The 21,277-nt window shown below is 44.2% G+C and overlaps 2 protein-coding genes across 6 annotated transcripts; both read left to right on the top strand.

The window, feature by feature from the left end:
- Positions 1-779: 779 nt before the first annotated feature.
- SMCO3 (single-pass membrane protein with coiled-coil domains 3) lies at positions 780-5,917 on the top strand. Of its 3 annotated transcripts, none has more exons than XM_069773465.1 (3): positions 780-1,821; positions 2,332-2,386; positions 4,148-5,917. In XM_069773465.1, exon 3 carries the CDS (start codon positions 4,162-4,164, stop codon positions 4,837-4,839), a length of 678 nt encoding a protein of 225 aa, XP_069629566.1. In that variant the 5' UTR covers positions 780-1,821; positions 2,332-2,386; positions 4,148-4,161; the 3' UTR covers positions 4,840-5,917. The 3 variants fall into 3 exon arrangements, with proteins under 3 accessions (XP_069629566.1, XP_009915493.1, XP_069629564.1); XM_069773463.1 differs by having other exon boundaries at positions 782-1,821; positions 4,145-5,917; XM_009917191.2 differs by having other exon boundaries at positions 780-2,386.
- A 3,432-nt stretch (positions 5,918-9,349) lies between these two features.
- WBP11 (WW domain binding protein 11) lies at positions 9,350-21,054 on the top strand. 3 transcript variants are annotated; one of them, XM_069773702.1, is made up of 13 exons: positions 9,365-9,487; positions 10,476-10,667; positions 11,064-11,183; positions 12,613-12,644; positions 13,238-13,331; positions 13,732-13,928; positions 14,774-14,907; positions 15,634-15,833; positions 16,696-16,890; positions 17,488-17,589; positions 18,407-18,721; positions 19,120-19,302; positions 19,949-21,054. In XM_069773702.1, exons 3-13 carry the CDS (start codon positions 11,120-11,122, stop codon positions 20,380-20,382), a joined length of 1,950 nt encoding a protein of 649 aa, XP_069629803.1. In that variant the 5' UTR covers positions 9,365-9,487; positions 10,476-10,667; positions 11,064-11,119; the 3' UTR covers positions 20,383-21,054. The 3 variants fall into 3 exon arrangements, with proteins under 3 accessions (XP_069629802.1, XP_069629803.1, XP_069629804.1); XM_069773701.1 differs by lacking the exon at positions 10,476-10,667 and having other exon boundaries at positions 9,350-9,487; XM_069773703.1 differs by lacking the exon at positions 10,476-10,667 and having other exon boundaries at positions 11,086-11,183.
- The last annotated feature ends 223 nt before the right edge of the window (positions 21,055-21,277 follow it).

Genomic DNA, 21,277 nt, shown 5'->3' with positions numbered 1-21,277 from the left:
AGTTTGGTACTCTGGCTCAAATACAATAGGTCAGCTTTCAGGGGAAAACAAACTGGCAATTGCAGAGTACTCCTTTGTCCTGGTTTCAGCCCAGCCGGCAACAAAGCACCACAAAGCCACTCGCTTACTCCTCCCCCTCGGGATGAGGAGGAGAAAATATAAAGAAACGCTCATGGGTCGAGACCAGGACAGGGAGGGATCACTCACCAATGATGGTCACGGGCAAAAGACCGACTCAACTTGGGGAGGAAACAAAATCAATTTAATTTACTACCAATCAAATAAAAATAAAGATATTAGGAAGCAAACCCAAACCTTAGAACGCCTTCCCCCCACCCCTCCCTCCTTCCCAGGCTCCACTCCCAGTTGTCTCCTCCTCCTCCCCTCCAGCAGCGCAGGGGGACGGGGAACGGGGCTGGGGTCAGTTCATCCCACCTTGTCTCTGCTGCTCCTTCCTCCTCAGGGGGAGGAGGACTCCGCACTTGTCCCCTGCTCCCGTGTGGGGTCCCTCCCAAGGGAGACAGTTCTTCCCGAACTGCTCCAACATGGGTCCCTTCCGCGGGCTGCAGTCCTTCAGGCACAGCCTGCTCCAGCGTGGGCTTCCCCAGGGAGCGGCGGCCATCTTGTGGGGCATCCACCCCCTGCTCCGGCATGGGCTCCTCTCTCCCCGGGCTGCAGGTGGGCATCCGCTCCCCCGCTCCCCTCCGTGGGCTGGGGGGGACAGCCTGCCGCCTCACCACGGGGGCATCCCCTCCTCCTCCCCTCCTTCCTCACTGACCTCGGTATCTGCAGAGGGGTTTCTCTCGCATTCCAACCTCCTCCCCCACTGCAGGTTCCCCTTCTGAAATCTGTTCTCCCAGAGATGTTACCACCATCGCTGATGGGCTCAGCCTTGGCCAGCGGCAGGTCTGACTTGGAGCCGGGGGAGCTTCGAGCAGCTTCTCGCAGGAGCCGCCCTGCAGCCCCTCTTCCGCTACCAAAACCCCGCCACACAAACCAAAACATCATCTTATGCTTGATCTTTTACTTTCACCTGAGAACTCATCCATTTTCTACTGGGGAGGCAGCATTCATGACCAGAGCCTGGTGGGCAGCAGGTCCTTCTTTCTGAGGATCAGAGCATGAAAGATGTCTAGCTTGGAGGAAAGCAGAAGTACAAGCTTGTCTTGCTGGGACAGACAAAGCCCGTTTTCACTGTCTGGTATTTGTTTTTCTATTTGTGCAGGACTGTTCAACTTTTCTTTCATAATTCACAGATGTACAAAACCAGTCGTGGCAACAATTCAGTATTTCAAGGAATAGCTGCAAGCCTTGGTGTTTATTGTTTATACTTATAAACAATAGAAATTTATAAATACCAGTACAAACCCTAATCCTGTACCTGTATGAATGAACGGTGCTGTCCAACATGTTTTAAGTTCTGAGAATGGCAAGTAATACCATTCCCTTTCAGCCATGGCTGTAGGTACCTGTGATGGTACCTTTGATGTAGGCAGGAGGATTCGTGCTGTACCTATTACCTCCAGGAACAGAAGGCCTTTGGAGGATCTAACCATTGGGAACTAGCATTAAATAAACTGAAATCTGTTAGAATTGGAAGGAAGGCGAAAGGAGGAAGAAAATAAGATGAATTTGGGTAAACATCACACAATGGAATTAATGATGAGCAGGCAGGCAACAGGACCCAGCTGAAGGCCAGCCTCTGGATCCCCAACTCATCACATGCTGCTGGAAACCACCAGAGGAACACAGGGAAAAGAGGATGAAATCACTGTCCCATACACATTTCAGCTGATTGCAGAAGCACTCGGACAAAATCAGGTAGGCAGTCTAAATGTTTCATTAGAAAAACTTCTGGAGAAAGTCTCCCTGGAGCTGGAGAAATAGTCAGAAATATGGAAATATATGTGGCCTGCCTAACTCTAGAAAGCAAATGTAAAAACTAGCAAAAGTGTTAATGTGAAGAGTAAAAGATAATTTTAGCATTAAGAGCCATAAAATCTAGAGCAGTTCTAGGAAGCTGAAATACTCATGCATAACGAAGAGATGCTAAAAGTCTCCTGCACACCTGTCTAGTACATAAAATGTTTGTTGAAGTGCTATTCCTGTTAGAACATTTTGTCTTCTCAGTTTCTACAAATAAGGAAAACCAAATGACCTTTCAACAAAACATCACTGGAGTAGAAATGATCTAATATCACACTGACTCAGAGAGCAAGCCAGCAACATCCCTGAGGCAGGACTGATATGAAATCATACCTTGCATTGACATGGCTTTATGTTTCCTGAAAATCATAAACCTTTACTGTATATGTACTTTGCTCCCTCCAGCTTGAAGAAAAAGAAAGATGTGTTAAAGAGTTTATTCTCTTGACAGAGCTACAAGGTAAGTTGCTGAAAGAATTGTACAGTACTGTGCAAAATACTGTGGGGACAATTCTCTTCAGACTGGCTTGTATTTCAACACTGAGACTAAAAGTTGGCTAGGGGACTGTTGAAATCATTCTGTTTTACTACAGGGATCTTGTGGGGAGGGTGTGTTTAGTAAAATACAGCTGGGTCAGTGTCAGATGGTTTGCAATTAGCAGATAATGCAAGAACTACAAAGGACCAAAATGACACAAAGTTATCTTTTTAAGAAGGAAAATCTAGCCAGTCCCCTACACATAACTTTTAGTAGCTGTAACTCTGATATGTAGCCACCAACAGCAAGAAGAAGTTTATCTTGGAAAAATGCAAAGCACTGCATAAATGTGGCCCAGATTTGCAATAAGAGGGCCAAGAACGCATAAGTACCAACAAAGAAACTAGTCATCCTACTCATTCATAGTTTGCCCCTGTTGCAAAGAAAGACATATGCATTTAAGTCAAAATCGTGCTAAAGCATTTTTACTTTGCAGCTGGTGATGTGTTAAAGCGAAGTGGCACAGAGTTGGTTACAGAAGCTTAGTGATAAGGAGTAACTCCATGAACACTGGTAATTCAGTTACTTTGGACTCTGTATGTTGACATGCAGGTGATGAAGAAAAATGTATTAAATATGCCCTTTTGCTGGCAAACCCGCAACAGCTCAGAGAAGAATTGTGACCACAAGGATTAGACACGAGTGTTTGGGGTGGAGGAATCACAGAACTTAAATTTCATGCTCTGGTCTGTACAGTGGTAAGGGAAGGCCAGATTCTGTTCAGTCGTGTCCTAGGAGCTTGGTGAGCACCTCCCGATATTACCTCCATGCAGGACAGCCTGGCTGTGGAGGGAATGGGGTTCCAAGCTGGTGCGTGCTGCTCCAAGGCAGGCAGTCTGCCATCACAGACATCCTGCTGCACCTCACGGTGCTTACACGGGATGCTGAACATCACGGGGCTGTTGGCAGCTGCTTGGTGTTCACGAGTGAAAAAAACAATGGGGAATCGATTACAGTGTTAGGGAGGTGAATAAACAATGAGGGAACGGGGGCTAAACATCAGGGAAGGAAACACAGTGGTAGGTGTGTGTAAGGTGGTATAGGTTAGGATGGGTTTGTTATAGATAATTTTACTATTCTCTGTGAATTCCCAAGGGTGAGTTTATTAGTATAAGCACAGATTGCCAATATTAGTAACATTTTCTCTCGAATGTGAGGAGAAATAAGCTACACTGGTATAAAACACCCTTATGGAGTTACAGACTGTGCCCACTCCACCAGTCATCATAGTTGTTGAAAAATTACATGTCACTAACTGAAGAAAATAGGCTGATACAAAAGTGTGTCTAGAATAGGCCTTTCATTTCCACAGCTTATTTTAGATTTTGCTGATTAGATAAAATTGTTCCAATGTTTAGTGTACTAGTTCAGCTTCTACAGTCTTCAGTTTCCCAGGTGAAGAATGATCCATGCTCATTTTACCAATCTGCTGATTACATATTTGTTAGCTGTTTTTGTTGCTCTGAGTATGTCCAATGTCTCATAAGGTCCTTTTCCAATCATTTGGCTAAAGATTGAAAACAAGAAGTAAGATTTCTACATTTAGAAGCTATGCCCTGGGATTTGGCTTGCTGAGTGTAAAAAGAACCAGTGAGGCAGAGACAAAGGACAATTCACTGCTCTTTAAGGGCTAGGGTTATGGATGTTGAACGAGTAAGAGATTTCTTTTCTCTCTTGAAGTAGCCTATTTCTGAAGAATGGCGCTGAGTGACCTCCTTTACCCAGATAACCCCAAGAGAAGGCAAGAACTGATCCATCTGCACCAGGAATTGCTTGATTGCATGTCCACAAATTTCCGTGCAACAAATGAGCTGGCTGGAGTGCTGAATGAACACCTGGGCTGTACCATTACCCACATTCAGATGAGAGAGCACAGCACTGTCAAGGAGAACTGTGACATTATCATTCAAGCGATGAGTGAGATTCAGCATCAGGTACAGAAGATTGATAGTGACATGAAGGAAAAGCTGGAGCCTGTGCTGTACCAGAAGCTGTATGACATCAAAGAGCCCGAGTTGGAGAAAATTGCAATAGCTCATAAAGTTTTTTCCATTGTTCTTGGAGAAGCGACTTCAACAGCTGGGATGGTAGCTATCAAACTTCTTGGCTCCAATCTTATAACTCTCACTGTGAGCAAGCTCGTCAGTCTCCTTGCGCAGATCGGGGCATCTGTTCTCGGGGGAATCAGCATCACTATTCTCGGGCTTGGCATTGAAATGATCCTCCACGCCATCCTGGGAGCCGTGGAGAGGAACCAGCTTCTGGCAGCTGTGAGAAGCTACGAGAAGCACCTGGCTGAGTTTAAAGCAGCCTCAGAAAAGTACCAGCGTGCCATACGAGAAGTGACTTCTTTGGTGAGACAGCAGGTTCAGTGAATGAAGTCGGAGTTCTCCCTCCTGCTGTGACAGTGGCTGCAGCAGCTACACCTGCAGAATCCTTCTTGATTTGTTATGGTAAATGAACTACTGATGGCTTTTTTTCTTATTAGTGGCAGCAGAGCAAGAGATGTGACAGGTCAGGGAATTGGCACTGAAATATATTAATAGGTAACAGGCTTATAGGTGCTTCTGGGAGGCAACGCTTCAAATACTTCACATCTTTCCTCCAGTTATTTTCTGAAATGCATTGTAGATAACCTTGAACTGTAATTCGTACTAGTGACAATAATATCCGTTCCTGGAGCTGTAGTGGTGAGAAGGTGTGATTTTTCTCTTACTGTGTTTCTATATCAAAGATGGCAGCACGATGCGAGGAAACAATTTCATCAAGCCCCTTGGAGGGCTCACCAGGACAGCTGTGGATGCGAAACTCTTAGTGTGGATTAGTGCTAAATCTGGTAGGCTGAATTCCCTGTTCATTGAACTGCTTACAAGGTCTAGCTGAAGCATATTTAACTGATATTTCCTGTCCCACCCCTGCCTAAGGAGCCAGCCGGAGATCTTCTTTAAATAAACTCTAATCCCAATAGATTAGCAGTTAAGAGAAGCATGGGCCTACAGGCAAACACACATAACCTTGCCCCCAAACCGAGAGAAACCAGCAACAGTGTTCCAGGCATGCCTAGCTGTGAATAACCTCTTACGCTCAGTAATGCCCTGCTCCTGTCAACCCACAGGTAAATATTTCTGTGCAGAGTTGCTGCTCTGTTGATTGAAATGGGATTATACACACATACAAGTGTCTGTAGGATTACAGCCCTATTAATGCACTAAATTTATTTTCACGTGCTTTACCCAGTCCCACCAATGTGGGACTGCCAAGAGCCTTCTCAGATTCTGCACTTCACAATATGTTGCCAAATGTCCTTATTTTTGAGATTTTAAAAACAAAGCTGGAGGCAAGAACATGATTTGCAGTCTCTTGCTCTGATTTGCTGTGGTTTGCTTTTTTTGCTTTGATATTTGAAAAAAAAATATAATTAAGAATTAATAAAAAAGTACCTGAATATTGTAAGACCTCTCTTTCCTGTACTTGGTTTGCTTTTTTTTGTTCTGTCTGAAAAACCAATCTTAAACCAAATCATGAAAAAGATTAAAATCTTCATTACAGATGCAATTTATAAATCCTTTTTTATCTCCATGATAGACTAATCTAGTAGGATTGTGTATAGGTTCCTTTTTTAGTACCAGTTTTCCCCATACTAAAAGCATACTCGAATTCATACTTGTTTATTAATATTCAATATTAGCAATATTAGATGATTATATTAACTAGGTCATGCCTGTGAAAGTAAAAAGATGGGCAAGATTACAACGGGGAAGCTCTCCATTGGCTTCATAACCCTTCCATTCTGGGTTTTGTTTTGGTATCTTTTTTTTCCCCTGCTGTTCCCACCTTTAATCATCTTTTCTGACTCCTCTTTGCTTTTGTGCTCAAAAGCCACTAGATGGCAATGAAGCTGCTAGCTCTCAAGCAGTTCTGCCAGCCGTCGAGGAGAAAGCCCAGGGTTCAAGAGCATGGATGGGTGCCAGGGACTGACAAACTGGGACCAGCACAAGCCGTAGACTGGGCGATGTGGGTCAGGAGAGGCAATTCAGAGGAAGCAAAAAGCACTGCCTTGCCTCACACAAGGTATTGTGGTGGGTGACATGGTGACCTGAGACACCATTTCTCTAAGACATGACATCTCCCGTCTCCTGACACGAGCGGCACTCAGGTTAGAGGTACTTGTCTAGAGGCAAGAGACTGTCAATCAGCAGAACAGCAATATTTGAGTGTTGGAGAGGCAGGAGTCCCTGGCTCCTGCTGACTTTCTACGTGCAAATGTACATTCTAATTTAGGAAGAAAAAACACCAGCTTGGTACATATCTTTGCGAGATTGCCAATCACTGCTGTACGAGAATAGCGGAGACAAATAAAACCAAATCTCCTGCACTTTTCAGGCAGTTTGTCCACATTTTCTCGAAAGCAAATTCGAAGCAGTGTCAGGGGAAGTGGGATACGCAATGAGGAACATAAAGATATACAATTTCTAGTCACCTCTTGATAGATCCTTGTTCCTGGTGGGCTTAAAGGAAAGCTGGCTTGCCCGCAACAGCAGGGCTGGCGCGTGTCCTCGTGCCCATGAGACCTTGGAAGATGTTGAAGGTGTTGGAGGCTGGTGGGCGGCAGCCCGTCCCTCTGCTTATGAGGCAGGAGGTTGTGAGGTCACTGGGTCCGGGCCAGCATCCCCAGCCAGCTCGGAGGGCCACCCATGACCTCATAGAGGGGTATGGCAACATCTAGCCATAACAAGGTGGTTTGGAGGTGGAAAACCTGACGATCAGCTTGGGACCTTCCCAAACTCTTTCCCCCCAACTCTAGTGATAAGAAAATCAATAGGATTTACTTGCATTACCGACAGTTATATACTTGAACTGACCAGCTAGATGTGAGGGAGAGCAGCCGGTGGAGCAGAAACAGCTTAGCTCTGTTCCCTCTTGGTAACTGAAACTCTGTCCCACAAAATAAGAAATAATTCCTGCTCTCTCTAGCCCTCTGACCAGTCTTACACTTGGTCCTCCAGAGATGCCATAACCGGTCTGGGGTTAACCAGCCCTGCTGATGCTGCTCCTCTGGACTCCTCGGTGCTGACCCTTGGCGTGACAAGCGAAAAATGAAGCACCAAGTGAAAAATGTGAGAGGTCCGTTGACCCGCACGCCAGCTCCCAGTCAGCAGACGTCGCTGGGAGGAAGCCGCTCAGGCTGCGGCCGTACCGCTGTCCCCACCGAGCCTGATATTGTCACGGCAGAAGACCCCATGCCCCGTGGAGGAGCGGCCAACCTGCACAGCCTGGGCTGTCCCCCTCGCCGATGACACGGCACACGGCAGGGACGCGCATGGCCATGGCGTCCCCATCACACCCCCTCCAGCACTCTCCCTCTGCTCAGGCGCTTGTTCTGGGCAAAGGATTAAAACTGTAGAATATGGGTGTTCCCAACAAGAACAGCCTCAAAGGAGAAAAGAAACTCTAACAGCCTAAGCTGCTTTGAAACCTGGGGTAGAAACACTGGATGGTTGCAACCAAAATCTGCCCTGCAGCACGTTCTTTCCAGTTACAAAAACAATATAAAAGAGCAGGCCAAGGCGGGGAGGACTTGGCTGTGTACATGGTTTGCAAGACTCCCTCAGGCGCCGGGAGATCCCAAAGCCCTGGCTCTGAGGACGCTCCCGGGCTGGCCGTCTGCTAACTTGGATTTTGTGCAGTTAATGCAATGTGTGACTTACAGCCGTGCTTTTACCCACCCTGCCGCGATCCTTCATAAAGTTCCCAGTTTGCCAGCTAATTCTCCATTATTTGAAAAAAAGGGAACGAGATCCTGTTGCATGGCATGTTCGCCCCGGGCAGGGGCTCCACAAATCCTGCTCAGAGATCGGACCACCTCTGCTCCCAGGTGGGAGAAAAACGTCCGTAGAAAAGTAGGCATACTACAGAAAAGTATGTCAACTTTTCAGAAGAGAGAAATAATTGTGGATCCCTGGGGTTCTTGGTATTTAAAAAAAAATATTCTACTCTCTGAGGATAAGCTAATCATTCCACTCACCAGGTATATTGGGTCCCCACAAACCTGCCTCCTGAAACTAATGTTATTTTGAGTAATGCTTTAAAGAGACACGGTATCCGATGCTGCTGACACATTCTTCATGCAGAAGAAATGAGAACTTTTTAAGGGTCTTTAATACTTGGAAAGTGCAAACACCTAAGGAAAAAAGCACATTTGTCAGAATGAGGAAATACATTCAGTTAGAAGAAATGAGCAGAGAGATTGGGCTGATTCCTTGTCTAGTACATGTCAGATATATTTATCAACTTGCAGTATATTCTGCCTAAGATTCAAGCTTAAAAAGGAAAATTTTAGCAAACAAGAAAAGTTTTATCACAAAAAGATCTGTTAAGCTTTGGATAGCATTTTTGTTTGCAGTCAATAACTGTGTTAATTTTAACAACACAACTTTTGTAAAAGATCAATTTTGCTTTAGCAAATAGAGGGGCAGGTTCTGTAATGTTAGTGACTGACTTTGAACCCATCAAACAGGCTGTAACGTGCCATTACTCCTCTGCAGCGTCGTTAGAAATTTGTGCAGGAAACGGTGTAAGGTGAATTTGTCATTTGTGCGCAGAAAAACGCCCCTCCCGCACCTCCCCTCGCCCGACAATTCTTTAAGCCTGCACCCACGCTGTGTGGCCTGCCCTCACAGGTATCCAAGGGGACGTTCCATCTGTCTTTATCCTGGTTCCTCAGCTGCCCGGGGAATTCTGCTGGGAGAGGCACTCTGGCCGCAGAGGCAGACCAGGGCCTACTGACCATAGAGGGGGAGCCTCCGAGCGGGAGAGAGAAGAGCAGCGGAATCATAGAGTCGGAGCGGGCTGCGCTGAAGTGCCCGCTTCCGGAGCGCGGTTCCGCGCGGCGGTCGCGCTTTACGGCGGCGCGCCACTCGGTCCCGGCTCAAGATGGCGGCGGGGCCGCGGCGGCGAGGAGCGCCGGGGTTATAGAGGCCGCTGCGGCGGGAGGGAGCCGGGCCGCCCCGGCCGGGCGGAGGGGTGAGAGGAGCGGGACGGTGCTGGCCTGGGAGGAAGAGGAGGAGGAAGGCGGTTTTGCGCTCCCGCCTTCTCTTCCTCCGTCGGGGGAGGAGGGGAGGCTTTCGTGTGCCTCACGGGAGGCTTTCTGCCTCGTTCCCCAGCGACCAAAATATCGTAAATTTAACGGTTGGGGTTTTTCCTCCTTCGGCTGTTAACTTGTTGCGTTGAAGCGCTTTGCGTTGTGTCCTAAGAGGATTTGGGATCGAGGTTTCAGAAGTTTCTTCTCTTTCCCTTTACCCTTTAAATGTTAGAAATGTGGGAAATACGGGATGGAAATGCAACTCCTGCCTCTGTTTGGTGAGCTTCCCGCCTACAGAAATGATAGTGTCTTGCAAAAAAAATAATAATCAGTGTAATCTTGTAAGTAGGAGGTATGTTATTGGCAATCACAAATCATGGGGTGCTCTTGCAAACAGCAGGCCGACTGTGAGTGTAACCTGATAGTGTGAGCCATGAGCAGGGCTCTGTAGATTTTTACTAGTCAGTGCATTGAATATGGCCAGTGCTTGGAGCTTGGTAGGAACACCTTAGTGGTTTAAAAGTGGCATTTTCTGTAATTAGGGAACAAGGATGCACATGGCGACTGCAGTGAGGCTGCAGAGAACTTCGGACTGGACTTGTGAATACTTTCACTTTGGTCATGATCTCCGTGGATGCAGCACGGTGACTAGACAGCTGCATCCCATCCCCTCCCAAATTTCAGAGGATGTTTTAGATTTTGTGGTGGAATCTGTTGTGTGCTGTGTTTTTTGGTTTTGGGTTGGTTTTTCGGGTGGTGTTTTGGCAGGGAAGTAGGGGTGGAGGTGGGGGGAGATTAAAGCTGTGAGAGGCACCATCCGTGGCTGTAGTTTGGACACTTATGTAGTTGTCTGTAAATTGAAGAGATGTTTAAAGATGGGAAATAATCCTTTCCAGAGTAACCTTTTCTTCTCCGGTCATCGTAACACAGCTTGCAATAATACTGGTGGAGGTAGAGAGCATAAGGGCAGTGGTCTGTGGGGAGGAGAAGAAGACATGGATTTGTGCAGAACAATTGCTGAAGGATACAGTGGGTGCTGGGGAGAGAAATCAAGGGCAGCTTAAAAGCCTGAAGAAGGGAGGAAATTTGTGGGAAACATTTGAAACAGAAAGGAAAGGAAAGGTAAAAATTGAAGAGCTCTTAGGAGAGTAAATGAAAAGGTAGAATGGCTCTGATACGCTCTTAGAAAAATTGAATGTGTATTTCTCCCTCTCCTGTGCCCCTCCATAGTGTAAGCAAGAAGCTTCTTGGTTTGTCTTGGAGTCAATAATAACAAACTAGTTGATTAGTTTAAAACAGGTACTTAGTAAAGTAGTAGTAAGTAGGTACTTAGTTAAATAGTAGTACTTAGTTAAAGAAGGGTGATTTTTTTATGTGAATGCCTGAGCCTGTAGTAGGATTTGAGGACCTTAGAAGTATTTGAGGTTTTTGAGGGAGGAACCTGCTGATACAGAGAAGAGAAATAAGCATACTCGAGCTACTGGTGCCTGGGACCTGAAACCATGTCATCTTTTCCAGGTCTCTTCCTCTTTTTTTAAAGTTTTTTTTTCTGAGGCAGAAGGAAAAAGGTCAAAATGGGGCGGAGATCCACATCATCCACCAAGAGTGGGAAGTTTATGAATCCCACAGATCAGGCCCGTAAGTATCTGTAAAAGCTAAGCAGATGGGAGGGGGGGGGGGGGGGGGGGCGATCCTAAGGAAGCAGATAAAAAGTTTTCTCGGAGGATAAGATCTTCACTTGTGAATCGGAACTGAGTTTCCCTAACTTGAAAAATATTATCTCAGTTTTGGCTGCTATAAAAACTTCTGAGGAGGCTGCTTGCTTTCATGCCGTTGCTTCTCTGAGTATTTCACTCTTAGTTTTTACTGTAATTATCAGCGTTCAGAGGTATTTATACTTAGCTGTTGGCTAAACTGCAAGCTGCTTCTTGGGACGTAGTTCATCTGTCCAAGGCTAGAATTTGAGGAACATGTCAAATTTTGCAGATGCTCTGGTTAGATGAGGGAGTTGTCTAACTGTTTTTCCCTTTTGGTAACACGCCAGATGTTACCAATGCTAAGCAGATAAAGAAAACCCAGACTTCCATGGTGAATATGCTTTATTTCAGATGCATACTCAAAGCCTACATATTTTTAAAGTGTGTTGTCTGTTGTTGACTCCATTTCAGCTTCTGGGCAGCAATCCTTTCATGACCGCACTTATCACTATGACTTTTGCTGCCTGTTGTTCTTTTTGTATAGAAACACCCCTGCTTCTCAAAGACTGCTATAGCTCCTTTTCTTTCTGTATAACACACATGAAATAGCAATCTATTCCATGCTGTATTTCTCTCTCACTGCAGAGATGAGTTAAGCAGTTACAGTATGTCGTGGTTTAACCCCAGCCAGCAACTAAGCACCATGCAGCCGCTCACTCACTTCCCCCCCCACCCAGTGGGATGGGGGAGAGAATCAGAAGGAAAAAGCTAAAACTCATGGGTTGAGATAATAGTTTAATAGAACAGAAAGGAAGAAACTAATAATGATAATAACAACAATAACAAAATAATAATAATAAAAGGATTGGAATATACAAAACAGGTGATGCACAATGCAATTGCTCACCACTCGCCGACCGATGCCCAGTTAGTTCCCGAGCAGCGATCCACCCCCCCCAGGCCAACTGTCCCCAGTTTATATACTGGGCATGATGTCATATGATATGGAATACCCCTTTGGCCAGTTTGGGTCAGCTGTCCTGGCTGTGTCCCCTCCCAACTTGTGCCCCTCCAGCCTTCTTGCTGGCTGGGCATGAGAAGCTGAAAAATCCTTGACCTGGTATAAACATTACTTAGCAGCAACTGAAAACATCAGTGTGTTATCAACATTCTTCTCATACTGAATCCAAAGCATAACACTCTACCAGCTGCTAGGAGGAAAATTAACTCTATCCCAGCTGAAACCAAGACATAGTCTTTGTAAAATGAGTGAACTGTTGAGAAACTGCTAGTCTTGATGAAGGAAAGGTTCCTCATAGATTTGATTGTCTCTTTCAAGTTGTTATTTTCTCTTTTCCCCTCCTCTCTAGGGAAGGAAGCTCGGAAAAGAGAACTAAAGAAGGTAAATAAAGAGATCGGGAACGTTTACTTGGCATTTCCTGTACTATGTATTGTGTCTGTGATTGTAATGTATTTGGTTGATATCCTAAGATTGACTTTGGAAAATAACAGTCCAAACAAGTAGTTTACGAAAACACAGAAATCTTGTTTTGAGTAACTATATCTCATCATCTGCTATTTTTTAACTTGTGAAGATTACAGCTTTTTGAAACATTATTGTAAGTACTTGGGAATGAAAAAAACCCAAACCACCCAATAAATAAAACAAATAAACCACCCCAGATTCGCATACAGTAAAATACACTAAAAAGTATACCTTTTGTCAGTTGGTTACCTTATTGATTGTATTTGTCTTAATTGGAGTGAATGAATTACAGAAGCATTTGTAAATATCAAGATAGTGGAATTAAAATTCCCAGAAGTTTTAATTACCTTTGCTGCTGATTTGTGCCATGGTTAATATTTGCAGGGCATTTTGAGGCATATTTTTTTCTGCAGACTGGGAATATTGAGAAGGGGTATTTGTATTTGGTACAAATGTTCTATCTCTTTCTCCTGTGACACTTCTCTGATCTGCTTGATCTCTGATCTTAGAACAAAAAGCAACGAATGATGGTACGGGCAGCTGTACTGAAGATGAAAGATCCAAAGCAGATTATCCGGGACATGGAAAAACTGGATGAGATGGGTGAGTGAGAGGTACCAGGTGTTGGACTTAGGCAGTGGTTTATGTAGACGCATAACATAGTTTTAAGGGACAACTGTGAGCCTGAAATAGAGTAACCTTTTTCCTTTCCTGTTAGAAGGGGAGATTCTATGACTAATCGGGGATTGATTATGATTTGAGGTGATGTGGTGCCATCAAAGATAACTTTTTTTTTTTTTTCTTCCAAGAAGATGGCTGATAAAAAGAATGAGTAGTGTGCCTGGTAGTAACTTAGAGTTGAAGGAGGGGATTGTCATAAGGCTGAGGACTTCCTGAAAATGGGGATTGGAAGTTGTTTGCTTTGAAGTTGTTTTATTCATCACAGTTATGCAGTAGAGTAACTTACACATTTTTGAGTTGTTTTTTTGCTGTCTTGGCTTAGAGTTTAACCCAGTACAGCAGCCACAACTTAATGAGAAAGTGCTAAAAGATAAACGCAAAAAACTCCGTGAGACTTTTGAGCGTATTTTGCGGCTATACGAGAAGGAGAATCCTGACATCTATAAAGAACTGCGCAAGTTGGAAGTGGAGTATGAGCAGAAGAGATCACAACTCAGCCAGTATTTTGATGCTGTCAAGGTAATGCTTATTATTTCAGGCTTGTAACTGTGATAGTGTATACTCTGCTCATTAGGTGTGACTGTTACGAAGGAACTTCATAAGAGACCAGCATATATGTTATGTGGTCCGTGTTAAGTACTTATATTAATTTGCATAGTATCTCCAGTTACAGCATTTCAGCAAGGACAGCATGGGCGTTGTCAAGTCTGTATTTGTCTCTGATAAACTGATTTCATGCAACGTGAAATTAGAGGGGAAAGGGAAATTTATGTTGCAAATCAGCAATATCAGAATTTATTTTCTTTATTAAAGAGAGAGCGAGCCTGTGGGTGTGCAGTTGATATTTCTGTGAATTTCTGCTAAATCTGTTGCTGGAAATAATGAGAATCCTTTGGCAGTCCTTTAAAGAGTTTTCTTTGACATTCTTCCCTACCATATTGGAGAACATAATGTTGCCCTAGTGCAAGTATCTCTAAGATTTTTTTTTTTTTTTCCTTTGGAATATGCAGCAGCCTGTGATTTGTGCCTTCTGGATACTTAAAAAATACAGGCATACTTCTCTGCAGCCTCTTCGCTTTGGAGACTGAAGGTCTAAAGGGAGGTGGAAACCTGACTGGGTTTTGACTGAAATACTAAAGCCTCTAATGGGTGTGCTGCATGTGCTTTGTTTTGCGTTGAAAGCTTTTACTGTTGACGGTTTCCCAAATGTCTTTCATGGACTGCTGCAAGATAACATGCCCTAAGAACAGACACCTTTGGCAAGTGATGGCAGGTCCCATGTGTTGTGTACTCTGAAGGGTAATGAGGTTGTGCAGTAGCTTCTGTGGGAGTAACCCATTCTCTCTTTTTCTTTTTTTCCCCAGAATGCTCAGCATGTGGAAGTGGAAAGTATCCCCTTGCCAGATATGCCGCATGCTCCCTCCAACATCCTCATACAGGATATTCCCCTTCCAGGGGCCCAACCACCTTCTATCCTCAAGAAGACATCAGCCTATGGGTAAGCAGAAAAAGAAACTTGGAGGGGGAGTAAAAAAGGAGCACTCTTATTACTGGGGAGCAGCTGGGGGTTGAAGCAGAAGTAATATTGACCAGCAGAAATCAGGAATTCTGTGTGAGTGAATTGTACTTTCTTTTAACCAAAGCTCTTTTTAATCTTTCCCTACTATTGCAGGTTGTTGCTTAAATTGCTTTGAGTAATACACTATGTCTTCTAGCATTTGTCTTTCTGCATATCAGTAAAACCTAAAGCCCTGCCACTCTGAACATAAATGCCCCTTAAATTACCATATATGTTTTTTTTGTCTTGCTAGTATGTTCAGTTTAAGCTTCTAGTTTATTTGTTTATCAGGTTTCTCATTCTAGTGCTAGTTCTTTCTATTTCTTTCTGAATAGCCTTCTGTTTTCACCAACTTTGTGATTTCTTCATTCTGCTTCTGTGGTGGGATTCAATCCTTGTTGTTGTTGTTTGTTTTGGTTTTTTTTTTCCAGTCTTCTCTTAAGTTGCTTTCTGAGAAGCTTGCTTTTCTCTCATCTTCAGCAATCATGTCTTTCTATGAGGTTGTAAACTCCTTGGGACAAATCTATACTTTATAAATGTTCACGTTTCTTTTTAGAAGGCTGCTGTCTAAGCAATGATGAGAGAAGGCTAAAGAATTCTATTAAGTGCATGTTTGCTTTCATTTGTTTGTGTTCCTACATTTCTCATTTCATTTATTTTTTCCAGACCACCAGTTCGGTCCATTTCTGTACTTCCTCCTCCTGGGCTTGGTGTTCCACGTTTACCTCCAGGCAGGAAGCCCCCTGGACCTCCTCCAGGGCCACCCCCACCTCAGGTCCTACAGATGTATGGCCGTAAAGTGGGTTTCACCTTGGAGATGGCTCCTCGAAGGCGAGAAGAGGAGATTTCTTACAGTTCTGAAGCAGGTAAGGACTTGCCTATTACTGTCTGGGGTTTTCCTTGACCTCTCTGTTTTGCTATGGATAGTACTGCCGTGAACTTAGTGTGCCCTACACAGGGTATTCTCTGGGCAATATTGGTGTTAATACTACTTGAAGGACTCTTCTTAAGTGATTGATTGCACTTCTGAGGTGATTGTGGTGTATTTTGTAGTATCTTGAATTTTGTTATCAGCTATATTTTTAAATATTGAAACTTCTAATTACAACTTTCAGATTTTTCTTTTGTTAGGTTGCACAGATTGGATATTTTCCCCATGTACTCTTAACAGTGCTGAAACATTGTACATATTATCCCTTAAAAAAACCCAACCATTTTCAGAGAAGTCTTCCTTTAAAAAAAACAAACCCAAACCACAACCAAAAAAACAACAAAAAAACCCTCCACCCCAAACCAAAACCACCACAACAAAAACCCCAGCCAACCCTGGGTATGCATTTGCTACGAAAACTTAGGTCCTCCTTTTCACACAGGTACTTTATCATCCCTAGAAACTTTTGTGAATGGGTGGATCAGCTTTATTGCATACCAGAAAGCATCAAAGTATTTAAATGGTGAGCAATTGCTGAATAGAAGTGAACTAATGAGTTGCAGATGGGAGTTGCCTTCACTTGTTTGCTGTGCAAATTAACCAGCTGGTTAATAGAAAATCTCATAAATAGACGCTCCAAAATACTCTTTAAGAATATGTGCTAAACAGTAAAGGGTTGACAATATGCCCATGCTGTTCCTAGGGGGATTTTTCTAACTGTAGACATACAAAATACTCTGTCTTTCACACCAGTGTATTTGGAGTTTATGCATTTCCTAATACTTTGCTTCCTGCAGGACAGCGAGGGCATGATGATGATATGTCCAGTACTAGTGAAGATGAAGGTTATCCTGAGGATATGGATCAAGACAAGCATGATGAGAGTAGCGATGATAGTGACAGCGATAGGTCAGATGCAGACAGCGAAGGCGAGGACTTCCTGCATCGTGATAATGACAAGGAGAGGGAAGGTGGTGAAGAAAAGAAATCAGGTATGATGGGAAATTACAGACTGGGGTTTGATTTTTCAAAAGAGAAACACTACTTAACAGAGTTTGTGTCTGTTTTCCTGACTGGGAGGAAAGTAATTTGTTTAGCCAGCTAGCTCTGTTCTAACTCACCTAAATTCCAGCTGATGAATTTTTATTAGTGAACAGATCAGAAGGAAACTAGAAGTGAAGCGTCTTTCAGATGAACCTGTTCTCTTAACAGTTAAGTTAACTTGGCAAGGTCAGTAGCCATTTTTCACCTGAAGCATTGATTGGCAGGGTACCCTACAAAAATTAAGCCTCAGTGTAAAATATACTCACTCTTTAGTGACTTGAACAACTAAGACAACTAAATTTCATACTACTAATGCCTTTGGATAATATTTTTTTCTTCATTCCTTGGGGGCGACCAATTGATAGAGAATGCTAGGTTAGCAAAACTTCAAATAATCAGGAACACCAATGTTAACTCCTATGTAAGGAGCATCCTTATGTAAGAATGACACATTATCCATACCAGGTAGAAGACTTAAATCTATCTGATTTTTGTTATTTTCTTCCCACCTCCCACCACCCTTGTCCATGCTTTGCTTTCCCCAGGTCATAGTGTACGGTTTGCAGACATGCCTGGGAAGTCACGGAAAAAGAAAAAGAACATGAAAGAACTGACTCCACTCCAGGCCATGATGTTACGAATGGCAGGTGAGTGAGATGGATGTAAATAGAGATATGCCATTAGGCTTCCAGTTAAGCTTTCTCTGGTAGGTTTACTTGGTTGGCACAGTTTTTATTTTATAGATTACATGTTTTACTCTACAATGTAAGCTCTGCTATGAGTATAAGCTGTGGTTAGGCATTTGTTGGGTTTTTTAGTCTAGTAGTGTGTGTTTTGCATAGCAGAGTTGAAGTTGTAGTAGCACCTTAAGGGGTTTTTTTTTCTTAATTTTATCTTGCTTTTAAACAATTGCTCAAACGAAATATGAACCTCTTGGTGAAAAAGGATGGGTGAGATTGTCTATGGGCTCAGCCTGTAACCTGTAAGGATTTGTACTCCCTAAAAGTATCCTTCTGCAGAAATAAGTTAACCATTGAGTTAAAATTTTGTTTGTTTCTTTGTTTTTTAGAAAGGCACCCCAGTATCTTTCAAAGACACTGGAGTTCCTTGGACATGGGGATTATATTTATTTTGAGGTCATGTTCCCGTTTCCACCCCCCCGCCCCCGCAAACTCCCACAAACCATAGATCAAATAGGTGCAGTTCAGGCTGGTATAGAAGTTTCACCTCCCACAGGAACACATAGCTCTTGGTGGCAGAGCTCTATCTAGAACTGTGATTTTTTTTTTTCCTTAATTTTTTTTTAATTTTCATTTTCTGTTTAACAGTAAGATGTGATCAATTTTCTTTCCTTTGAAGTAAGGTTTATCTTTCTTTTTCTTTTGTTTTGCATGCTCAAGTTTCTCTGAGGTTCACAAAGATCCTACCTGTGGACTGATTTTATAAGTATGTCTCCATTTCCAGGTCAGGAGATTCCAGAAGAAGGGAGAGAAGTGGAAGAATATTCAGAAGAGGAGGAGGAGGAGGAAGAGGACTCAGAGTCTGAAGAGACATCACAACAACAGCAGCAGCAACAACTCAGTGAGGAAGCTCTTGCAGAGACGGGGTCATCTACTGCAACTTCCCAGACACAACAGCAGCAACCGCCTCCGCAGCCTGTTCCTCCAACTCAGATACAGGCACCTCCTATGCCTGGGCCACCTCCGCTAGGACCACCGCCGGCCCCTCCGCTGAGGCCCCCAGGCCCACCCACCGGCCTTCCTCCTGGCCCTCCACCAGGTGAATACTTGATTTACTCTGGTTTGAAGGATGCAGGCTCTCGGCTCTCAATTAAATCCCAGAGTGAAAAATTCTTTCACTTTTAGCTGTTTAAATTCTAACAACCTCACCTCAGTAGCTATTCTCTGCTATTGTTTCATTACATGGGGAAGAGCCCTTTTTACAGGTGGGAGAAGATACTTGACTACTATGAAGAAACTTTACTCTTCAGTCTAAAAACTGCTGCCTCTTTTTTGACTTTTTTTTTTTTTTTAGAAGATCTGTTTAATCTGGCAGCTGGCTAGCATTAGAGCAGCTTTCAAGTTCCTGCTGAGGATCTTCAGTATTAGCCAATAGGATAGTTTGGGGTTTTCTTAATCATGAGCTAAATTTCTCTTCACTTGTGTGCATGCTTTCAGGAGCTCCTCCGTTCCTGAGACCTCCTGGCTTACCAGGACTGCGTGGGCCTTTACCTCGACTTCTACCACCGGGCCCGCCGCCTGGGCGACCACCTGGCCCTCCCCCAGGGCCCCCCCCAGGTCTGCCCCCAGGTCCTCCTCCTCGTGGGCCTCCTCCTCGCCTGCCCCCTCCTGCCCCGCCAGGTAAACTGTTCTGTTTGCCGCAGCGCCAAATATCTCCCTGCTTTATTTTCCCAGTTTTTGCTGTGGTGACCAAGCCAGGAAGTATAAGGGGTTACTAGTTTGCCTTTGTTCCTGTCTCTGTGGCTGCATTGTGCTGTATCTTTGTCTATGTAATAACAAGTAATTCCATACTGCTGCGTTTAGTTTGGTAGCAAGAAATCTGTCCTCAGAAAGGGAATTTCAGAGTTTAAATCTCTGCTGAACCGTTCTGAGCAACCCAGGGGTACTATAACGGTGCTCCGCTTAAGTTGGAGATAGGGATATTTTTTTTTCTGCATGGTCATACATTTCTGATGACTCTGAAATTCCTGTGGGATGGATCATCAAGAAACTTTATTTTCAGATTATAACTTCAAAATTTGAAAGGGAGCAATAGGCAGGCTCCTGTAGCTTTCAAAGTCTGAGGAGCAGCAGCATTTTCAACCTGGTAGTTGGTGCAGGGTTGAAAACTCTTTTTCTTTTTTTTTGAAGTCAGTGCTACTGCATCTTGTTGGGTGTTTTTGTTTTGTCTTTCCTTATTGGCTTTCTGAGCCTGTGCACTTTTTTGACCAAAGATTTTAAGGCTCCCAGGTGTGGAGTCAGCTCATGCTTTCTTTTCTTCTTACAGGCATCCCTCCTCCTCGCCCAGGCATGTTACGGCCACCTCTGGTGCCTCCATTAGGACCTGCCCCACCTGGGCTCTTCCCACCAGCTCCCATTCCAAATCCTGGGGTACTGAGTGCCCCACCCAGCTTGATTCAGCGCCCCAAGGCGGATGACACCAGTGCAGCCACCATTGAGAAGAAAGCCACGGCCACTATCAGTGCCAAGCCACAGATCACTAACCCCAAGGCAGAGATCACTCGCTTTGTGCCTACTGCTTTGCGAGTGCGCCGGGAGAATAAAGGGGCTTCAGCTGCCTCCCAGAGAAAACAGGATGATGAGCCTGCTCTCCCATTAACCAAAGCTGCCCCTAAGGCTGGATCATCTGCCCCTATCTCTGTACAGACAAAGGATGATGTGTATGAAGCCTTCATGAAGGAAATGGAAGGTCTCCTGTGACCTGTCATAGTCCTAGTCAGCTTTCCTGCCCCTCTGAACACAGATCAGACCACCGCGGAGGGAGGAGAAGGAAAGGTCCTCCTGCAAGCAACGAAAGGGCTCGCATGACAAGGAATAGTTCCTTACCCACAGGTTAACTTGCCAGTATGCTCTGAATAGAGACCGCTGCAGATGAGGTGTGGCTGGGGACCTCCTTTCAGAGCTAGCATGTCCACTTAGTGGAAGGAAATTAAAGAAGGTCATGCTGCTTCCCCTCGGGTCCTCCCCCTTCCTTGGAGGGAGTTAATGGTACTCTGGGGAGGGGGGCGTGGGAGCGGGGGGTGACTATGCTCTGCCTGAATCCCTGCACATCCTGAATGCTCTGGTGAGGGTAGCGGAACAGGTTTTTAAGGAGCCAGAAAAGTGTTGGCAGCATTTCATACGCATATGGTTGTCCAGTTTTTATTTTCTGTACTGTTCTTTTCTGTAAATATTTTATAATCCTGTTTTTTAGTTGCAGTGAGATTGATCAATCATCCTTCTTCCAGGGCAGTCAGGGAGGTAATTTGTTGCGTATACTGTACACTGGAATTTTGCACCCTATCCCCTTTATGGTCATCCTGATGGCTTTTCATCGGCCGGGGAAACTTCATTTTGTCTTGTGAAAGACAATAAATGTTCAGTGTATCAAAATACTGGTTTCTGTGTGATTTGTCTGAAACTAGTATGTAGGTGGAAGGGGGGGAGGTTCTTTGCTGGCCTTGGGGGAAGATAGAGGCATTCTGAACTTCAGAAAAGAAAAGCAATAGCTATGTTATAAGTAATATATGCTTTTTTAGACTGAAATTCTGCTATATTCTTGTTTTTAAGTTCCTAAATATGCCTAAAGATGCATTTTTCTCTTTATTCTTTAATA

Source organism: Haliaeetus albicilla, chromosome 28 (genome assembly GCF_947461875.1).
Source record: "Haliaeetus albicilla chromosome 28, bHalAlb1.1, whole genome shotgun sequence".
Lineage (NCBI taxonomy): Eukaryota > Metazoa > Chordata > Aves > Accipitriformes > Accipitridae > Haliaeetus > Haliaeetus albicilla.
This window is presented reverse-complemented; position numbering and strand designations above follow the sequence as displayed.

Bases quoted from the DNA above. Each gene is read 5' to 3' on its own strand.
- SMCO3 (XM_069773465.1), top strand. From the start codon at position 4,162: ATGGCGCTGAGTGACCTCCTTTACCCAGATAACCCCAAGAGAAGGCAA.
- WBP11 (XM_069773701.1), top strand. From the start codon at position 11,120: ATGGGGCGGAGATCCACATCATCCACCAAGAGTGGGAAGTTTATGAAT. The intron at 12,645-13,237 runs GTAAATAAAGAG...CTCTGATCTTAG, and splicing joins GGAAAAGAGAACTAAAGAAG to AACAAAAAGCAACGAATGAT. The intron at 18,722-19,119 runs GTGAATACTTGA...GCATGCTTTCAG, and splicing joins TCCTCCTGGCCCTCCACCAG to GAGCTCCTCCGTTCCTGAGA.